The sequence below is a fragment of the Brachionichthys hirsutus genome, chromosome 5, assembly GCF_040956055.1.
Source record: "Brachionichthys hirsutus isolate HB-005 chromosome 5, CSIRO-AGI_Bhir_v1, whole genome shotgun sequence".
NCBI lineage: Eukaryota > Metazoa > Chordata > Actinopteri > Lophiiformes > Brachionichthyidae > Brachionichthys > Brachionichthys hirsutus.
The window spans coordinates 9288982-9309488 of NC_090901.1; the positions used below are offsets into that span (position 1 = coordinate 9288982).

At 42.6% G+C, this 20507-nt stretch overlaps 4 protein-coding genes and 2 pseudogenes across 4 annotated transcripts; 1 reads left to right on the forward strand and 5 right to left on the reverse strand.

Annotated features, from left to right (window-relative positions):
* Positions 1–3364: 3364 nt before the first annotated feature.
* slc35b4 (solute carrier family 35 member B4) lies at positions 3365–6946 on the reverse strand. Its single transcript, XM_068739580.1, has 10 exons — positions 6781–6946; positions 6229–6342; positions 6026–6128; positions 5894–5943; positions 5706–5787; positions 5258–5318; positions 4458–4567; positions 4281–4356; positions 4129–4204; positions 3365–3764 (listed from the first exon to the last, which is right to left on the reverse strand). Exons 1-10 carry the CDS (start codon positions 6855–6857, stop codon positions 3515–3517), a joined length of 999 nt encoding a protein of 332 aa, XP_068595681.1. The 5' UTR covers positions 6858–6946; the 3' UTR covers positions 3365–3514.
* Positions 6947–7264: 318 nt separating this feature from the next.
* golt1bb (golgi transport 1Bb) lies at positions 7265–9880 on the forward strand. The gene is made up of 5 exons (XM_068739377.1): positions 7265–7387; positions 7768–7859; positions 7954–8132; positions 8251–8332; positions 9086–9880. The coding sequence occupies exons 1-5, from the start codon at positions 7363–7365 to the stop codon at positions 9122–9124; spliced, it is 417 nt and encodes a 138-aa protein (XP_068595478.1). The 5' UTR covers positions 7265–7362; the 3' UTR covers positions 9125–9880.
* Positions 9881–10005: 125 nt separating this feature from the next.
* Positions 10006–15047, reverse strand: ldhbb (lactate dehydrogenase Bb). Its single transcript, XM_068739378.1, has 7 exons — positions 14904–15047; positions 14343–14460; positions 13963–14136; positions 13715–13888; positions 13503–13620; positions 13150–13273; positions 10006–10936 (listed from the first exon to the last, which is right to left on the reverse strand). Exons 1-7 carry the CDS (start codon positions 15030–15032, stop codon positions 10769–10771), a joined length of 1005 nt encoding a protein of 334 aa, XP_068595479.1. The 5' UTR covers positions 15033–15047; the 3' UTR covers positions 10006–10768.
* On the reverse strand, positions 11124–11256 carry LOC137894500 (U4 spliceosomal RNA; annotated as a pseudogene).
* On the reverse strand, positions 12070–12202 carry LOC137894499 (U4 spliceosomal RNA; annotated as a pseudogene).
* Positions 15048–18329: 3282 nt separating the features above from the next.
* Positions 18330–20147, reverse strand: tmpob (thymopoietin b). The gene is made up of 6 exons (XM_068739629.1): positions 19914–20147; positions 19692–19809; positions 19267–19422; positions 19016–19125; positions 18821–18921; positions 18330–18717 (listed from the first exon to the last, which is right to left on the reverse strand). Exons 1-6 carry the CDS (start codon positions 20145–20147, stop codon positions 18330–18332), a joined length of 1107 nt encoding a protein of 368 aa, XP_068595730.1.
* Between the last annotated feature and the right edge of the window lie 360 nt (positions 20148–20507).

Genomic DNA, 20507 nt, shown 5'->3' on the forward strand with positions numbered 1-20507 from the left:
AGGCATTCCTCCTTTGAGAAATCGTCATGATTTTGCGGCTCCCATCCCGTTTTTGTCCTGTATTATTGTGCACCAGCTGAAGTCCCCAGGGTTGTCCTCTCTCTCTCTCTCTCCATGACTGTGTGTTTGTGAGCATATGAATGGCACCGCTGTAAAGAGATGGAGTACCAGGGAGATCACAAGCCCTCCTCCTCCTCCTCCTCCTCCTCTCTCTCCGTCTTTACTGGCGGTGTGAGCTGCTCATCCATCGCTCCGTCAGAGTCATTATAGTAACTGTGAGTCAACGCCAGCTCCCCACACACATGCATTGTGTTGATAGCTATATTTATAGTCAGATATAAGGTCACAAAGGGTGAAGCTCGGGAATTTTAATTTAAGCATACAGGAAATGAAATTTACAGCAGCAGTTATCTGCAAATATTACACACTCAGCATGACAAAGCAGCAGCCGTCACTTCCTACACAAATCCTCCTCCATGCTTTCACAGAACCGATCGTTAAAATACAGTGACAACACCACACAGCGGTGTTTTTCTTCTTCTTTGCTTTCGTCACCAAGGTGGATTAGAGCTCCTTCAAATCCGTGGCTACAAAAGTGGAAACACACTTGTTTAAACTAGATATGACTCGATGCATTCACTTATTAACAGGAAACACATGCCTTACACAAAACTCTTCTTCCAAGTTCCTCCTAATACCACGCAAAGTGGGGAATTCCTGGCTGAGGGGCAAATGGAAGGATGAAATAGTACCCGTGTGCTGCTGACAGGTTGAGAGAGCACGACTCAGGGAGTAGGAATCTGACCCTGCATTCCCCTGCTCTGACGGGAAGTGTAATAATACGCTAACACCCATGACATGCTTCCTTTCTCTCTCTCCCCTATCCGGTCCTGCACAGCGAGTCATCTGACCACAGGATGAGTCGCTGCGTCTTCTGCCTTTGATCCGTCCATTCCGCAGATGCCAGAGGCCGTGGCTATGAGGCCCGAATCATCAACCCACCAAGCTGTGACGAAGACTCTTCTCACTTGGTTGCTCTCAGTATTTTTCCTCCCTTTTCTTCGTTTCAATCTTTTTGTGTAACTCCTGACAACCAGCATAAAAACACAAATCTATTTCAAGACTCAGCTTCTTGTCTTGATCCAGTCTCCTGCACACAAATGCACATATTCTGCACCGACCGTAAAATAAAGTTTCCCTTGAAATCGTGTGTTTGTAATATTGCAACATGTACAGAATGTGTAATACACTTCAACCAATACATAAATGTGATTTTTTTTATGATGTTTCTAAAAACGGTGAGTTGGTGATGAGGATACAGCGATAGAATTTTTCATGTGGAACTAGAAAATAGCCAGACAGGTCTTCTTCCTTATTATGTTTATTCCATTTATTTGTACACAGCATTCATACTTATTTTAGTGTTTAATCATGCATCCATACACATTCTTCTAAAAATAAGAAAAAATAAAAACATATTTTAACATAATTAACAATAGGAGTGTTGACCGTCAATACTTACACCCTATAATCTTCCTCTTAAATGTGGTTTCCAGTGACTCAACTTGAATTTGAGGAAATCTCCTTATGTACATTTTTGCTATAGAAAATGAGCTACAATGTACAATCATTTAAACTCCATCCACTAGGGGGCAATAATGACCTGAAAATACGTTCACAAACTGGAACATCAAACAATTCATTCAACATCAAAGTTTATTGAGACCTCAAACAGGTCTTCAATGCATCTTCAATCTGATCACTTCCATTGCTTGAAGGCACAAATAACTAATGATGTTATACAAAACCCAAACCACAAAAAAAAAGAAACTTAATGCATTTGGTTGCATTCATCAAGCACTTTAAATAATCTGTTACTGCTGAGGCACCATTGGTGGATTAAAGATAAAGGAAGTCGAGCTTGTAGACAAGTTGCAAATATGAAAATTAAAGGCCACACGCTAGTGTTTGTGATGCTACTACCGCATCCGGCTAGTCGCCAGACCAGGCTTACGTTGAAAATGTACAGTCCACATGGTGATCTGGATCAAGATCAAAAGGTTCTGTTTGAAATGTTAACACTCTCTATTGCTCTGTTCAGAATCACACAGTTTGTACTTGAAAAGGGGTACTTTATCTGAACTTTCACAAGCGTCGCTTTTAACAGGCCACGTCTGCACTCTGCAGCGTTGCACAGTGTCTCTCACCTCACCAGGTTGACCTGCTTGACGATACTAATCTTTGCAAATCTGTTGCATCTAAGAAAGAGTGTCATGTTCAAAGTGTTTCATAAACTACTATTTGAATGGATTTGAGAAATATCATTTTGTTGCGAATCTCTTGTCGTATTTAAATTGTCTGAACACAAAGAAATTAACGTTTGAAAATTAATAATTCATTTTTATTTTTAATAGACAACGCGTCCAGGATTGGACGCAGCTGTAACCATGGCTACATGGGTGGGTATGCTCCGGGTCACCCACCGGCCCACCCTCCATTGAACGGACCACACCCACCGTGGGGGAGCAGAGCAGAAGCTTCAGATAATGAACTTGAATGGCGGAGCGGACAGATCAAAGATACAGTGAAAGGAGGTTTTCGTCATTCTTTGGGTGTCTTAGTCAACTGTGAGTCCTTTAAAAGGTAAAACCTCCTGAAGTTCTCACAACGGGACCAAGAACCCCCCCCCAGAGAATGAAGATCAACTCAGATCATGTTCTCCACCCATCTTCACCCACCCGCCCTCCACGTCACTCAGCCCCCCAGACAGACAGACCTCGCCCCCACCACGATCACCATCCAAACAAGATGTGGGAGACATGCGAACAACGTTCCCGCAGTGTATGTTAATGGACAACACACACCCACGCTTATCCAGGTGGCTCTCGCAATGGACACGAGTTAGCCTATCCAGGCAAAAAAACATCCGGCATCCGAAACTCTGGTTAAACTGGTTGGATGTCCAATCAGCCACCAAAATTGACTTGAAGCTACTTTGTTCAAACTCACGACCCTACGCCCCTCTGCCCCCCAAAAACGTTTTGCTTTCAAATTACTTATATACCCTCTGGCCCTTTGATGTATCTTTGATCTATCTGTTTTGATGTTTGACGTTTTTGGTTCTTTGATGTCAATTTAAATCAGTTCAATTTTGAGACATTTTGGCACATGAAAGCAAAATTAATCTGCTGTGCACTCTGTACAGTCAAAGATTGCATACATATTATGCAATCTTTCTAAATGCAAATTACCTTCCAGCTTCTGCAGATGAATAGTCAGCCATTACAGGCAATCCCACAAGGTTAAATGAAAGGCAAACTGGACTCTGCATTTTGGGCAGAGGAACAAACACACAATCTTTTCCTGGAATTTATTGAACATAAAGAAATGATGGTGCTGCATCATTACTATCTATGGCATACGGGATACACAATCATAAAATTCAACAGAACACTAACCAAACAAACAAGTCCCACACAATGATTATTTTATTATTCGGCTGCCCTTCCTCTTCTTACTCTTTCTTCTTCTCCTTGACGCCGCGTCCACGCAGCGCTGCCTGCACGCTGCTCCAGACCTCCGTGTACAGCAACGTGCCTACAAAGACCACGGTCGTGCCCACCCAGTGCCAGGTGGTGAAGGGGTTTTGGAAATAGAGTATGGAGAAGATGAGGCTGAGGAACTTTCTCAGGGTCACCACCAGTGTGACCGTCAGCGAGGTACACTCAGTGGTTAGAATGAACACACCGCGGATGCATACATATCTGGAAATAGCTGGTTAAAGTCTACAACAAGAGTCAGGGAAAATCTAAGCCTTTGTTTCCTAGCAGCAAAGAAGTGCTTTACATCGGTTCTAGATCTATATAGGGTATGTCTTGATATAATTCTCGCCACATAAGGCTTTTGGCTAATTTTTGTGCAATTCTTGGAGAAATATACTCAAAATTTATTTTCAGAACAAAGAACAATCACCACAATTTATGGTACACTAATGCTTTTCATTTTTTATGGCTCACTTTGTCTAAATAAAAGCGGGCATTCAATACCTACACCACTGCGTTCGGCCTCATTGTAATAAAGTTCTAATAAAGTTGGTGAGATGAAGATGTTTTTGGATTGAGAGGATACTGGGTGAGGACGTTGACCAGCAGGTAGATCCACATTATAGGCACAGTAATCCCAGTTGCAGGTAAAGCTACAGGACCTGAAATTACAGCTGTGTGATAAAGACAGCAAACTTTTCCACAACCTTTTCCTGACTGGAAATGAGCGAGACTCACTGCTTTGACTGAAGTAGATGCAGTGGTTGTAGATGTCTGTGTAGAACAGCAGGAAGCCCGGCAGAGGTAGGCAGTGCTGCAAGGAGAGACGAAAGAGGAAATCCAAGTCAATCAGAAGACGCTCAAAGTTCATGTACAGTTTTTGGGTGCGTCTTGCATGCTGGAGCAGAAACCCACATTGTAGAAGAGAGCTTCCTTGGAATGCTTTCCAAACCGCTTGTACAGCGTCTCCTGGAAAATGCCCATTCTCGCAGACAACAGCAAAGCAAAGGTCAGCATGGCAATCCCTGAATGCACAGAGATCAACAAGCGAAGACAAAATAATCAGCGCAGCGATAATACCGAGCCTCATATTCCATCTCATGAAGAGGTGCTTCAAATTAAAGCGGCAATGTTTAGCTGTAGTTACGGCAGCAGTAGCTCAGTCCATAAGGACTTGGCTTGGAAATCAGCGAGTGGCCAGTACCGGTGCCGGTTTGCCTCCAGAGCGCTGCCGAGGCGCTCTTGAGCAAGGCACCAAACCCCACCAGATGCCGCTAGATGGCTTTGCCTTCCACTGGATCATCTCTCCACTAATTTGTATGTCGAGTGAAAAAATAATTTCCCAATGCGGGATTAATAAAAGGAACTTTCTCTTCTTCTTTCTTAATCTTTAAAAAGTTCAAGCTGATATTATTTGTAAGAAGAAGAGAAATATATTTGAGATTATATGCGTTTCTCTGTCTTGTGTCATTTAAAACAAACAAAAAAAGAAATATTTTATGGACTAAATGAATCAATCCAATCCATCTATATTTACGGAGCACCTTTCAAACTACTGATACGCATCCAGTCCATGCCATTTTGGAGACAAAAATAAAAACTAGCAATCTGTGACTGATAGTTACAACAAACAAGAGATGAAAAATGTAGAGTAATGATTATGGTGCCGCCTGATTCCAAAGGTCAGTTCAAAGCATCTGAAACTAAATATTCACCCATGAGCCAGCGCACGAACACGGAGAAGCTCTGCGCTTGAGGTACCTCACTGGCCGCATCCTGCAAAAACAAAAAGCATCGATCACAAGTCAACACTTTGGGAAATATTGTTACGATGAATTCCTCTCAAGGGACTGAAAAACACACCATCCATTTCTTTCACCCATTGGTTGAACCGTCTCCATGTGATAATCACATGGAGATCACACGTTGATTTTTGAGGTTGTGCTGGTCCATGAGGAGGAGGAGGAGGATCGCCGCTTATTACTGGTTACGTAAAACAAGATAAGCTTGGGTCACCTCACCTGAGAAATGCATGATAATCAGAACTAAATAAGGGTTGTTGTTGTTTTCACACAGCTCAGACAAACTCTCAGAAGAACACAGCGGTGTGCTTTCCAATCCCTTGAGCGCATGGAAGTGCTGCTTGTTCTGCAGAGGACTCACCACTTGCTTGGCGGACATGACAGTACAGATGAAGATACCCAATGAAATTAAAGCTATCGACAAATACTTGCTCGGCGAGTACCTGCAGGGTGAGAAAAGCTAGGAATTGATGCACTGTGGTAGTTTTAACCTATTCAACGCGACTAAATCCACACGAGGAATGAGAATATTTTTGTTTTCAGGCGTACTTTTTCCTCAGAATGATTATTCCTAAAATCATGTTGGCGATCAGTGATCCCTGCAAAGAAACAAGGCAGCAGGTCAAACAAAGATGATACTGAAGTTATCTGATGAAGAGGAGAGCACATTATAATCCTCACCGATCTGAAGATCATGTGCAGCGGCATGGCGATGTTGAAGTTTAGCGCGTAGTTGTTGACCACGCTGATTGTGAAGAACATTGCCACCATGATGAAATAATTCCTGAGTGAAAAACACACGGCGTATTTGTTTTTGGCTCTGCCTTCCATAATCCCTGCAGCAGCAGCAGCAGCAGCAAACCCATGAATTAGTTTTTGCTTACCTTACAGGAATAACCGGTTTCTTCCTTCCGAAGTTGGCTTCCGAAATGAACCCCTCTGCAGCGATGAATAAAAACTGAGCGAAGGTGACGATGTTTCCGCATCCTGGAAACTCTCTGAGGCAACAAAACAATGAAGCGATTAGACAGAAATCAGGAAGGAACAGTTAGCTGCAGGCTATATTTATGTGTGCTCAGCTTCTGACATCGTCTCGAACGGATCTGTAGTGCGATTGATCATTTATCACAAAACATGTTGATGAACAGTTCATCATCAACATTAATAAATTAGATCTAAATGCGGATCTTCCATATTTGACCTTTGCTGGCAAATACTGAAACTTATTTGTAGGTTGTACTTATTCCACTGGATGCTTGTTTTTGAATTGATTAAAACAACATATATTTTTTATGAATGAAAATTAAACACCGACCATTGGGAACGAATTTGCGAATCAGTCGCGATTACATCATAAATAATTTAGTACATACAGGATCTCGGCGTTTTTACGCGAATATTTCTATATTTGTTCGGTCTAAAAACGTGTTACTGACCTGACAAGAAACTCCAGAGACACAACGTTGCTGCAACATCCGATAAAAACAAGCGCAATGGCGAAAGCGCTTCCCATGTTGGGATTCCTTTGAAAAAAAAGTCGGAAGTAAAAAAAGCGTCACTCAAAAGGAGAAGATATTTCCTCGGTGCATATTTACAAACGACCGGCGCTTTGTCGCAACGTCATTTCCGGGGTTACGGGTTTACTCACCGCGCGGACTCACGGGAGTTGTAGTAAAAATGTTTGGACACGACAGAAAATCAATTTTGTGTTTAACAAAACATTTCCTATCATAGCATTTAATTATGTGGCCAATATGAGAATTATATTTCGTAGAATATATGACATGTAGAGAGACACATTTGCCAAATGAACGCGTCAATGGCGCAAATCTATGCGCAGCCGTGGCGCGGAAGAAGCCGGAGTATGTGCGCGCTTTGCCCCGGAAGTGCTGCTGCAGCGAACACCTTCGGCGTCATCGTTACTTACGTGGTTTCTCTGCGTTCTTTCTGCCTAAAGAAGCGGCTCTCGGTTGTTACGACGTTTATGTGATTTTATAAAATAACCAGCTGCTGGCAAAATGATTTCCCTCACGGATTCACAAAGTAAGACCGATTTCCGTTTTCCCTGTGTTCTCTGTCTTTATCGCGTTTGTGAGTGAAGGCCGGTTCAGCTAAACCTAAGAGGTTAGCAGCTCAAATATAATTGGCTGAGAGAGTTGTTACGTCATGTGGCTGAAATGTTTACAAAAAATAAAGACTGCAGATGTTTATTTTTTAGTTTTATATTAATGCACATCTTTTGGTGTGTTTGTTATGCCACCCTGATCATTTCTAAATAATAACCTATAGTAAACATATTCATTTGCTCATTTTTGTAATTAGAAGTGTGCTAGAAATACATTTTTTAAATGATTTGTTGGTTTCTCTGTAAATAAATAATAACTGTAATTACTACAATTGTTTCTTTTTCTGAAACTCCACAGAAATCGGGATGGGGCTGACGGGATTCGGTGTGTTTTTCCTCCTCTTCGGGATGATGCTGTTTTTTGATAAAGCTCTCCTCGCCATTGGAAATGTCAGTTGATCAATCGTACTTTCTGCAGCATCTCATCTCATCTGACTGGAGATAACTCATCTGAACTTACTGCTCATCTGTGCTTCCCATGCAGATCCTTTTCGTGGCTGGCCTGTCCTTCGTCATCGGCCTGGAGCGTACGTTCAGGTTCTTCTTCCAGAGGCACAAAGCGAAAGCCACCGGCTTCTTCCTGGGAGGAGTGTTCGTGGTTTTGATTGGCTGGCCGATTATTGGAGTCATTCTGGAGATTTATGGTTTCTTCCTCTTATTCAGGTCGGCGCAAACATAAAAAAACACACACCTTATTGTCATTCATTCAGTATCCTGAATGGATTTATACCTGCATGAGTTTGTTTTTGTTGTCTCAACTCATTTACGCTCTTTTTAACAGAGGATTCTTTCCTGTGGCGGTCGGCTTCATCCGACGAATACCTGTGCTTGGGTATTTACTCAGCTTGCCAGGCATCAGTTCAGTAAGTATTTCATGAGGATCAGCGCATTGGAAAATTGTAAATAATGACTTTAATGTCCCTTCAGATCAATGGAGAACATAAAGTTGGTATCTTTCTACCTGGTGATTAAGTCTTGATTATGTGATTTTTATTCCAAGACAATAACAGAAGCAACCTGCTTTTCTCACCATTGCCATACTAATAATATATTATTATTTTGTCATTTATGTCATGAAGGTTTTTTATAAGTCTGACAACTGGCCTTTTGCCACAGCTTCCAGTATAATTGGTTGGCAATAAATAAATTACTGCTATTATAATCTTACTGAATTAAAAACGGTGTTTCGCTGAACGCGGCTCTTTAGGATTCCTCCTACGTCTGCGTGAGACCGTTTTATGAAACTGTCGGCGATCAGCGTCACGTCGTCTTCTGGGAAAATGCCAGTTTCGGTGGTTTCCCGGGAATGCTGTGATTCCATATGTCGGTCGCCGTTAGCTTTCCTCGAACGGTCTCTTTATTCCAGCGTAAAAATCTTGTGCTCAGATTTTATTTCCTTGCTATCACTTTAAATGAACCTTTTATATAAAAAGTAGTAGAAATTATTAAACATATTCAAGCTAAATTGTTTCCTCTTTCTTTTTTCCTCAGTTTATTATTAGAGCTTAAATATCAATCTTGCGACCAATATTTTATTTAAACTGAAATATTTCTTTTTTTTATTCTGATTCAGTGTAAAGGTGTAGATATTCAACCTGGATTGTCTTCTCTTTCAGCTCGTGGCGCAGGTTGGTGAGAGCAACACGATGGTTTAACAGTGGACTGATTTATTTTTTTACTTACGGGAGGAGTTTCTGAGTATTGCCATCTCAACACCGAATCCACGGTGTACCTGTAGCGGTTTGACTGACATCACGGCGTTTTATGCCTGAATACCACTTGGACAAGAATCGTTTTTTTCTCCCGAGCCCGTCTGTTCGTACGTAAACAGGATACTGTCCACCCACGTCTCCTCAAAAAGCTGCTGGACTGAATTCCGCTTCAGAATCTTGATTTCACATCGGTTTTGTCAGAACCCTAAAGGTGTGCGTCTCATCGTTGGTTTCTTTAACATGCTTATTGTAACGGTCTTTCGGCATCTTGGAACTTTTTCATTGCCAATTTGCTTGCATCCAGTTTTTTTTTTTTTTAGTTGTCCTTGGACAAAAATGATTCTTATTTGGTTTTCAAAATCTTGAAGCGTCTCCTGCCATTCCGGTCTGGTGTGTTCAGACGGGTAACTGGAGGAACAGCATCCACTCCCGCGGTTCGTGTGCCTCGACAGTCGCTGAGGGCGTTCTGAGTTGCTCGATGAAGTGTTACTGGAATTTTGTACATTAGAAATAACATTGAATAAAATGTTATAAAGAAACCAGAACTGTTGTTAAAATGGTTTGAGATCCTTGTAACGTCGATGTATTACTGCACCATTTGTATATACATGCTGGAAATAAAATGTGTCTCCAGAGATCACATTCAGTTGATTACAGTAGAACACCGGGCTGTAGTACCAGGTCGTAGTAAAGGGGGTCGTGTATTTACAGCGGATACAGTATTTGGTCATTCCCCACATGGTGATCTGGATCATCATCAAAAGGTTCTAAATTGTTCTTGGTGTCTTTATACGCCAACCGTGAAAAGTAAAAGTGAATCAGAGTTGATGTGTGTATTGTTAACTGATTTTTAAATCTGTAAATGGGGTTTTCAATCTTAATTTATTATTATTATTATTATTTCCTGAACTCATTCTTGATCAAATCCAGATGAAATTAGGTGGTGAGATAGAGCCCCCCCACCCTACATGACTGTGTCTAATTATAACCAATCATCAATAATCAACCGAGATATTGAGGAACACATTTTGAAGCTCTGTTGACTGCAATGTTAATGAACATTTCAAACTAATCCATAATCCAGACTCCGGATCACCAAAATGCCTTCATCTGTTCCTGGTAACATTCTAAACATTTCATCAAGACCCATCCTTATCCTTTTTTGAGTTATTTTGCTAACAAACAAACAAATCAACGTGGTGAAAACAAACCTCTAAAAATATGATGGAAGCGATTCATGGCATAAATTGAGCATTGCAAGAATTCTTAAGAATAAAGTCGTGACAACATTTAGTTAGAACAATCCTGGCTCACCCACTGAATTGTCCAATTATTCTTGTTGCACTACAAACATTCTTCATTCCCTTTTCATTCTCACCCTTATAATAAACTGCCCCTCCACACCTGGTTCAAGTTTAAATGCATCAAAAACTGGTGCCATATTTAGTCTCCAGTGTATCAACTGGAACCTGAGCGTTCTAAACTCTAAATTTAATCTGCGGAAAGGCGGTGACGCTGTGGGCGGGGTCATCTGAACGGGCTGGTGGAGGTCGTTGATGTGCAGCGACACCGCCCCCTGCTGTTCGGTTAGATGTCCTGCAGGTCCTTCTGGACGTCCCACAGCGCGCTGCCGCTGGCCCGGAGCTGCGTCACCTCGTCGTCCGTCAGGGTCACGTTGACCACGCCGGCGACGCCTCCGCTGTTCAGCACGCACGGCAGACTGAGATACACCTCGTCGGCGATTCCGTACATGCCCTGCACGTCATAGAGAACAACTGTGACGTCATATTTTAATATGTGGAATTAAAACAGGATGAAACCGAACATGAATAAAAAAAAGCTGTGAACGGAATCTACATGTGTCTGATAAGTAGTTCTCATTTTACAGCGTGTGACTGCCAACTCAGTTAAAATCGAATTTTTCTTTTGAACAAATAATTGGTCTCCTTAGAGACCGTCAAAAATTGCCGTCGATGACAAGTCATCTAGGCGGGGTATTGGGTAAAGTTTTCAACTAGCAATAATCGCGCCTCGGATAAACCTCATGGGCTACGATACTGCCACTGCGCAAAGCTAACTACGTCACCGAGCCAGCAGGACCATATGTCTGCGTCCAGCCCGTCTCCATTACGGTGCGAAAAACCGCTCCGGGTTCAGCGATAAACCTGTGCAATTATGACGTAAAAACAACAAACAGAAAGAGAGGGTCTCTATATATCACATCACATCTCCATGTTGAAAGAAAACATCAACTTTAAAATAGATACTGAATATAAAAAAAGAAATTAAATTGAAACTCCAGAGCAGGAAAACTGCTTTTATTAAACGGGATTAGTTGTTCTAACTTTGCGGAGAAATCGTGTCGGAACTAATAATCACTATTGGTAAAGACTTACGACTCATAGCATGACATAAATGACAAATATTGTGGAACAGCTGCGAGATTAAACCCGGATATTACGTCCCACCCCTGTGCGACTTCAAATTAGGCTCCCGGAACTAAGCGAAACTGGATACAAACAACAAACGTTCCGTCCATGTTATTCCCAACGCTCTCTTGTAAACAGTGGAAAATATAACCGCAACTTAAATATACTTTAGTTTCATATGTTAAAAAACAATCGATTAAGAATCCTAGTGAACTATAGTAGGAAATGAATTTGAAGTGAGCAACTAAATAGTCTTTCGGGTGGGCGGGTAACATGCGAAACAATCATTTAGCTATATTCGTTCTTCGAATTTCTTTCCAATATAATCGAACATAAACGACACGCATGGTAATATAATACGAAATTAACATTTAAGTATAAATCCTTAAATAAAAACTAACAAAACTCTGCAAGATCAACGCTCCTAATGTTCATGCATTTCTTTTTACAAGTAATTAGTCTCCTTAGAGACTGTCAAAAATTGCCATCGATGACAAGTCATCTAGGCGGGGTATTGGGTAAAGTTTTCAACTAGCAATAATCGCGCCTCGGATAAACCTCATGGGCTACGATACTGCCACTGCGCAAAGCTAACTACGTCACTGAGCCAGCAGGACCATATGTCTGCGTCCAACCCGTCTCCATTACGGTGCGAAAAACCGCTCCGGGTTCAGCGATAAATCTGTGCAATTATGACGTAAAAACATCAAACAGAAAGAGAGGATCTCTCTCTATTCTGAAATAAACCTCTACATTAAAATAGATAGGGAATATAAAAAAAGAAATTAAATTGAAACTTCAGAGTAGGAAAACTTCCTTTATTAAATTGGATTTGTTGTTCTAACTTTGCGGAGAAATCATGTCTGATATCATAATCATTACTGGTAAAGACATTGGCGAAGCAAAAGTTACTCGTATCATGAAATTATTGCCTAATTTAAAAGAAAACCCACAACTGCGAGATTATGCCCGGATATTACGTCACACCCCCGTGCGACTTCAAATTAGGCTCCCGGAACTAAGCGAAACTGGATACAAACAACAAACATTCCGCCTGTAATAAAGTCCATATATATTTTTATAAATGAATCGCTTAACCCTGCCACAGATACAAAGAAATGGCTTCCTACAAGATAAATTAGATCTAAACCACATACCCCACTGGAGCACGGAACTTTTTTTCACAAATTTGTAATTAGTCTCCTCAGAGACAGCGATTAATTGCCACGAGCAATAATTGCACCTCAGAGAACGCAATACTTGAATAAAATTAATTTAAAAATGGATAAATGTAACATTGATCCAAATTAAAAATATGATTAGTTTAATATTTACACATCAGAAAACTCAGAACGTGCATGGAAATGTCTAATCAACTTTCAGTGCAATTAGTATTAACATAAAATATATGCTAAACGTCTAATATAATGTGGTGTTTAAATACTTTATGTTTTTTAGATAACGCTACGGAGTGCAGGACAGTCCTGACACAGTGTGTGTGTGCATGACTTTGATACACTCCATGGAGATTGCCTTTACCTGCACCATGGTGGAAACAGGATGAATCCGGTTCATGTTCCTCACGAGGCTTTCAGTGATGTCAGCTACGCTCAGACCAATGGCCCAGTTGGTGTAACCCTTCAGTTTGATCACATCATAGGCACTGAGAGACACAAGACCCAACAGAATCCTCAGGTCAGTGTTTGGATTTATTAGAGTTGGTTGATTTTGGGACTGTATTAAAAAAATAATAATAACCTCCCACATGAATATATAATAACATGCTTAGAAACAGATTGACTTATGAATGTTCTCTAACCTAAAGAAGAATGTTCTAGATACTTATGTCTAGTTCCTTACTGTAAAGTGAAGGGAAAGTGAACTGGGTCTACCTATCTACCACCATCTTGTGGGTTTCCTTCCAGTTCTCTTCATCAGAGTCTGTGCCGATATTCGGGTTTATCGTCTGCAGGCCGACCCCAGCCACGTTTGTTCCACTCCAGACAGGCACTAAAACATGCCGTGAGCCTGTAAGCCTTCATCCACACACTTCTCACATTGACATGTATGGTTTCTTGCTCGCTGGCACTTCAGAAATTCTCACCACTGGTGTCTCCGTGTTCTCCCAGGATCCAGCCGTTGAAGCTGCTGGCGTGGACTCCCAGTTTGTCGGCCATCAGGAAACGAAAGCGTGCAGAGTCCAAGTTCGTGCCGCTGCCGATGATGCGGTGTTTCGGAAGACCGCTCAGTTTCCAGGTTACATACGTCAGCACATCGACTGTTGGAGAGTGTGGTTGCAGTATGTGTATATGTACTGAATGTTGGAGTGAGGGAGCATAGAAGAAATGCTACCTGGGTTGGAAACCACAATGATGATGCAGTCAGGGCTGTATCTGACGATCTGTGGAACGATGTGCTTGAAGATGTTGACGTTTCTCTGGACGAGGTTCAGCCTGCTCTCGCCCTCCTGCTGACGGACGCCAGCCGTCACCACCACAATGCGAGAGTTGGCCGTCACAGAGTAGTCTGAGAATCATTCGAAGACGACAAGGAGTGGATTCGCCATCAAACGAGGGCAAAGGTTCTGTCCTCTGTTTCAGATTCGCATTGAAACCAACAGTAGGAATATCTGCTATTTTAAAGTCACTAGAACAAAAAAAAAAAAGGGTTAGGTCCCTCAGTGAGTTGCATCCTGGGAGTGTTTGAACTGGACCTTTAGGGTATCCACTTGCCTTTGTCTGCAACTATTTTGTGGGTCTTCAGAAAGAGGCTGCCATGCTGTAGGTCCATCATCTCCCCTTTCAGCTTGTCCTCCACCACATCCACCAGGGCCAGCTCCTCGGCCAGTTCCTGTACAAATCAACAAAGACAACTGCTTACTCTGCATTGTCACTCACTCAGCCAGATACCGTGTTTTCATTTGGAGTCAGTCATGGAAGTAAATTCTTGCATGTATCCAATGATTTAAAACAGCAGCACCAATGGTTTTTTACCGACTCTAAAATTTATTGAATAATTTCAATAATATTATTGCGCTGCAGGACCACTTCAATGAAACCAAGGACTCATAACTTCATCCATGCAAAACAAGATGTGCGTTGACTTTTTTCGATAAATATTCCTGTGCATTCGTTGCAATGAGTTTAGGAAGTCGCACGAAGGGATTTCTCGCTGTGAATCTGCCATTTCAGTTAAACTGCTTTGATATTGTCATGGGTGGTGTTCATTGTGTCGGCCTATGAGGATCCCATCCTGTGGAGGGCGGTCTGAGCAAAAGCCACCGGGGCCCTTACCCTGAGCAGGATGCTGACGGCACAGGCCATGCCAACCTGTCCCACGCCCACCACGGTCACCTTATTCCTGGGTGGCTCAGGAGGACCACTGAACAGCGGGGTGATCAGATTCTGCAGGATCGAGGCCATGGATTTTTTTTTTTTTCTGATTGGAGCAGAGAAAAAAAGAGAAAAGAAGAGTCTTCCCAGTCAGTAAACATGTGGACTGTCAACACACACATAAAGAGTCCTGCACCCCAAAAAACAGGCCATGTGTGCAATTTTCATTCATACTGCGTTATACCTTGCATTTTGGAGGGATCACAGACTGACACACACACACCTTCACTGTTCCAGACAGTCAAGGCAGCAGGTTTCCTGTTGGCTGCAGCGGTAGTGCAGCCTACATGTGACCGTGGGTGGGACTGGAAGAGGCTGTGAGCTGCACAACCCCCCCCCCCCCTCCCCAAAAGGAGGACAGAGTACTATAATCGGATGTGAAAATTGACTGACTACATGCTCCTGAAGGAGTTACTGTAATCTCTTAACACAGCCTCCATCTGCTGCAGCCGAGTTACCAGTGAACATGAACCTGGCATCGAATGAGATCTTTAAAGAACCAATCACGTGCTGCACATGGTGAGAAGTATTCTATAAATAATGTCCATGTGCGATGAGAGCAGTACAACAACATGTTATATTAAAGCTATATATATCGACAATCATCTACATCCCTGTCACACGGTGCTTCGTTTTAATGTGGATACTGATTTGTGAGAAAACTTAAGGGACACAGTAAAGTAAAGAGTTCAGTAGTAGTGAAGAGTTATTCAGCAGTAAATTAACACTACAATCCTGAAATGAATCTCATCATCGTAAACAAGATATGCAAAAATCAGTTCCATTGAAAAGAGGATTTGTGACCCATCCAGTCGTTAAATGCGGGTAAAACTGGATTACCTGGAGAAAGCACCTGAAGTACGTAAACACCAGCCGATTTTGCTTGCAAGGTCAAGGAGACAGATTTTATGACGTTTATTAATGTAAAATAAAAACATAGTTTGTACCTGAATGATCAAGACTGAAAAAATATCACCAGAAAACTTCCCATCCATGTGAGAGTTGAGTAAACAGGGCAGGTACAGGCGAAAGAAGCATTTGAGAACTACAATCGAAATGTAAACACTTGACATTAAACTCTGATCAACAACAACCCCTCATGAAAATGAACTCGTGCATCTATAATCTTCAGCACCATCCTCGTGCCAGTGAATCTGTAACGCAGAAACAGGAAGCTTGCAGACGGTGGTAGAGAAAAAACACACAGGCTGACCACTCTGGTGAAAAAGTAGAGGACTAAAACACGTTTCATTTGTGTTCTGTCAAAGCACCAAAGCCTAAAAGCTGTTCAGACGGCACGAAAAGCAAGATGTATACTTAACACTTAGTTTAGTATAGATCCAATTATGAATCTGTCATCCCGCCGATATTAAATGTCATGACTGTTCACCTGTTGTCTTGAGGGTCCAGTAATTCAGAGAGCAGTTCCCTTCGCCAGCACTGCAGTCGGACTCACTTGTGTCGCTGTTCTCGGAATGCAGCCGACTGGATTTAACGGACTAAGCCTCTCCATCCTCTGCAGTCTCGGTTTGGCATGCCAAGGGTCACCTCGGTCAGCCGTTTCAAGTCAGCAACCACTCCCGGATCCCGCAAATTAAGAGAGTACCGGTAAAATCAAAGTTTCTACTCGTAGCGATTGGAACAAATGGTAATTACGCAACAGGGAAGGCCTGCATCGTCACGACAACGCAACTTTGACGTGCGTCCAAGTGATGCAGCAGGGTTATCTCTATTCCACAGCGTAGTGAGGACCGTTCGCTGCAGCATTTAACCCGAATCGCTTGCTTTTCCTGGGGTGACCCCGACATTTTTAGAGTGTGAGGTTTTTGGGAAATGTTTGCAGTCGTGTGCATTCGTGGTAATGAACTGTCTAAAACCGGCACAAATACTTACATAACAGAAAGAAATGTGGTAACAACAGTTTATTGTGTGATACATTGCCTACATCATCATAGATTAAAAATCCTTACCCACATAACCAGTCAGTTACGGAAGAGACGCCTGATGAATCTCTCACATTATTAAAGTAAGTTTATTTCCGATTGTTACCTTATGTGCTAAAAAAAGAATCCACCACTTTAGGAAACAAAAAAAATCTAAATTGAGACCGATGCCTCTGAAATGTCCCCAGTCAGTAACACTTCGAGTGAGTGCCCCCCCCCCCCCCCCAATGCTAACGAACCCCTTTAAAGTAACCCAGCGTCTCAATCATGTTAACATAGATGTGAAGACTCTCTGATGCCTTCTGAAACCAGGAACTCAAAAAAGGTCCCAAAACTACAAAGTGTGTGTGTTTTTAAAAAGGGGGATCTATTTATTATGTTTGGACAATTTCAGTCTGTGACTTGGGTTATGTGGGTGCACAACAGCCAATCCTGTATATAGGACTGAAGGATCTGTAATCTAAATAAAATAAAAAGCACAACAGTCCACTTAAACCCCAAGCACATAAATGGGCACACTGGCAGAGCTGAAGAACACAATTAAAATCTGCAAACTTATAGCTTCCAGAAGACATAAGCTGTCAAAGAAATGGTAGATAATCAATACTGAGAAGTCATTCATGATTTTAAAACTGATGACAAGTTCAGAAAAAAAAGTCAAACACACAGTAAACCCAAAAACAGTAAAAATAATGATTTTGATGACCAGAAATTATGTTCAAATCAATGACTCAAGCTGGGATCACCCACTAAAACGCCTCAACCTGAACATGGGGAGATCTTCCTCATGCAGGGACTTCACCTGACCCTCCTCCTCCTCCTCCCGGCACAGACCACATGAAAAAGTTGGAGCCGATTCAACCTGAGCAACGTAGAAAAAATTAAGACCTAAAGCTATAGCTAATTTTGAAGTCATACAGAAACACGTAGACATTCTGGTATTAGTAGTAGCACTGCTTTGTGCTTTGAGAATGGGAGGGCACTAAGTGCTAACATTGTCCAGGCACAGAGTTAGAAACTACAAAAAACTACAACCATGCATGCGTATCCTGCATAACTCTGCACTCGTTTCTACATACAATGGTTAAATACACAAAAAGACACTAATCCATTCACAGATTAAAATCAATATTACAAGGAGTCCCTTCTGACTGCCACTACAGTTTTATCCAGAAGCTACGATTTCCTCAAGCGGTGGGCGAAAAGCTGGAGCCCAGAGAGGGAAGAGGTTTACGGTTCCTATGAAATCTGAATCCTTTGTCCATCCATGTAAGAGAAAGAGGTGAAACAAGTTGTGCGTTATGGGATGCGGTGGCAAGGGGCGTGGGGGGAGGGGGGGGGGACGAAGGGCGTCCCGGGCTTGGCGTGGGACTGCGTAGGGTCTTTACTTGCTGGTACTATCTACAGCATTGCTGCCGTCGATGCCCAGGTAGGCGGCTGCGTTATTCACGGCTCCCTGGACGGGGACAATGACGCTGTCCAGGAGACCTTTCAGGGCGGCGACTTGATCGGCATCCAGCTGCTGGTAGCCGAAGTAGAGAGACCCGACCAGCACGGCGAGTAGGAGGAGCTTGAGCAACAGAGAAAGGCAGCCTCGTCGAGCCGGAGCTTTGCTAGCAGACGCAGCGACGCCTCCCTCTCTGGTCAGAGACTCCGAGTAGGAGCGGCTTTCAGTGTGGACCGTGCGCTGAATACGGGACTCGTTTAGCCAGTAGTCGCTTGATTTTAGCGGTCTCCCAGCCGCACCACGGATCGGACGCCTGCAGGTCGCGCTGATCAGCGAAAAAGCGACAGAAAAATAAAACATTTAAAAGGCTGCACACGCAAGCAAAAAAAAAAACACATTTCAAACTGAAAGTCATCCTCAGTTGTTACCTGATGCCCGTTGGCGTGCTTATTTCATTGGCAAGAATATCTTCAACAACATTCTCGCTGCTCTTCTTGGGCGTTTCTTCAGTGATAAATTCTTCCACCACCTGACAGAGTAAAATACAACCATTTATAGAACAAACAAAACAAAAAAAAACACTTTTTTCTTTCACCGCCGAAGGATGGCAAAACGTTGCCCACCTTAGTTTGTCGCCTGCTGCTCGTTCTGGCTGTGACTGTGACTTTCCCTCGGCTCCTCACGGGCTTGTCTACCACAGGAACCGCTTCCGGATCATTAACGCCGATGGCCTCTGAGAAACACGAATACATATCAGTAATCAGGAATCTGGTGCAAAACATAGGTTTGCGAAGCAGGCTAAATAATTTTTTTTTTTTTTTTGACTTGGTTTTGATGTTTAAAACACCACGAGTAACGCGTGGTTAAAGCTCACCATCTTCTTTGTCACTGTACTGGTCAGAATTTGAGTTGCCGTTTTGGTTACTGTCTGCCGGGGGGAGAACTGTGACATCGGTAGGTATTTCCGGTTCAGCTGAAGATGGGTCCAAAACATTTTGCAGCTTCTTCTCATAGAATGTACGAGTAGAGCCTGGATGGAGAGAAAAAAAACAAATAAATAAATCACCAAACACATTATACTTTTATGTCAGCGTATGTAAACATACACTTGAAACAACTGACGCCGCAGTGAGAGTTCAAATGAGACATATTAACAAATTTATCTATATTAGGGGCGATATACAAAAACACAAAGCGTCTTAAATCCTTTATATTTAAGATTTATTTAAACAAATCCTATTGGTGCCAGTGCTGATTGGGTTACAGCAATCACGAGAAGGCATTTATTCTCTGACTCACCAACAATGGGCCCCGTCTCCACGCCGTGCTTCGCCAGCTGTTGTCTTAAATCTTCATCCGCCAGATCGGTCACCTCGACTTCCTCCGTGCGAAGCTTGTCTGTCTTTTTGGTGGCTTTCTGCAAAAAAAAAAAAAAAAAAAAAAGCATCATAACTCACACTATCTGAACCCAGACACACTGTTACAATAATCACATAAATAAATAAAATAAACCCAGCTTACCCGTCCGGATCGACTTTTGTTGGACACCACGGGAGCAGGCAGGTCTTCGTCGCTGGAGAAGGTGTCTGCGGGCGGACTCTTCCTGCTGTTCAGCGCGGTTAGGTTCTTCAGATACAGCTGCACGTACACTTCTTTTTTGTGCTCCCCGCTCGGAAGCGGCACGCTGTTCGCTGCGAGCTCGTTCTTCAGCTTATCTTTCGTGAGAACCGACGGGTCTTCGAGGAATTCCGCCATTGTAATATAATATTTCAGCTAACGTGCACCGTCTTAAAAAAAAAAAGAGCGCGTTCTCGCAGGAGCCAAAGACAACAACACGGGAAACGCTGTTGTCAAAACGCGTCTGGCGCCCGCCCGCTACCAACCCAGTTAGCAACACAGAAGCGCTTTACCGCAAATAAATGCACCGTTCGGCTTCTTAGCCTGAAATTCAAACCACTCAAAGCACGCGTGGATTTTTTTAAAAGCAGATGAACGCCTGTGGCGCAAATGCATCCAAAGCAAATACTGAAATTAACTAGCTGAATAGGCGTATTAGCTTAGCTTTGCGCCGGACACTTGCTTCTGTCTGTCCGCGGTCTTAACACAGAGACGAAC

Coding starts and splice junctions, on each gene's coding strand:
- slc35b4 (XM_068739580.1), bottom strand. CDS start 6,857: ATGGGAAGCGCTTTCGCCATTGCGCTTGTTTTTATCGGATGTTGCAGC. Junction 6,343..6,780: donor TCTCTGGAGTTTCTTGTCAG/GTCAGTAACACG, acceptor TTGTTGCCTCAG/AGAGTTTCCAGGATGCGGAA. Junction 4,205..4,280: donor CATCTACTTCAGTCAAAGCA/GTGAGTCTCGCT, acceptor CTGTAATTTCAG/GTCCTGTAGCTTTACCTGCA.
- ldhbb (XM_068739378.1), bottom strand. CDS start 15,032: ATGGCCTCGATCCTGCAGAATCTGATCACCCCGCTGTTCAGTGGTCCT. Junction 14,461..14,903: donor CCGTCAGCATCCTGCTCAGG/GTAAGGGCCCCG, acceptor TGATTTGTACAG/GAACTGGCCGAGGAGCTGGC. Junction 13,621..13,714: donor AGAACACGGAGACACCAGTG/GTGAGAATTTCT, acceptor GGCATGTTTTAG/TGCCTGTCTGGAGTGGAACA.
- golt1bb (XM_068739377.1), top strand. CDS start 7,363: ATGATTTCCCTCACGGATTCACAAA. Junction 7,860..7,953: donor CTCTCCTCGCCATTGGAAAT/GTCAGTTGATCA, acceptor CTTCCCATGCAG/ATCCTTTTCGTGGCTGGCCT. Junction 8,133..8,250: donor GGTTTCTTCCTCTTATTCAG/GTCGGCGCAAAC, acceptor TCTTTTTAACAG/AGGATTCTTTCCTGTGGCGG.
- tmpob (XM_068739629.1), bottom strand. CDS start 20,147: ATGGCGGAATTCCTCGAAGACCCGTCGGTTCTCACGAAAGATAAGCTG. Junction 19,126..19,266: donor GTACAGTGACAAAGAAGATG/GTGAGCTTTAAC, acceptor CGTGTTTCTCAG/AGGCCATCGGCGTTAATGAT. Junction 18,718..18,820: donor AGCACGCCAACGGGCATCAG/GTAACAACTGAG, acceptor TTCGCTGATCAG/CGCGACCTGCAGGCGTCCGA.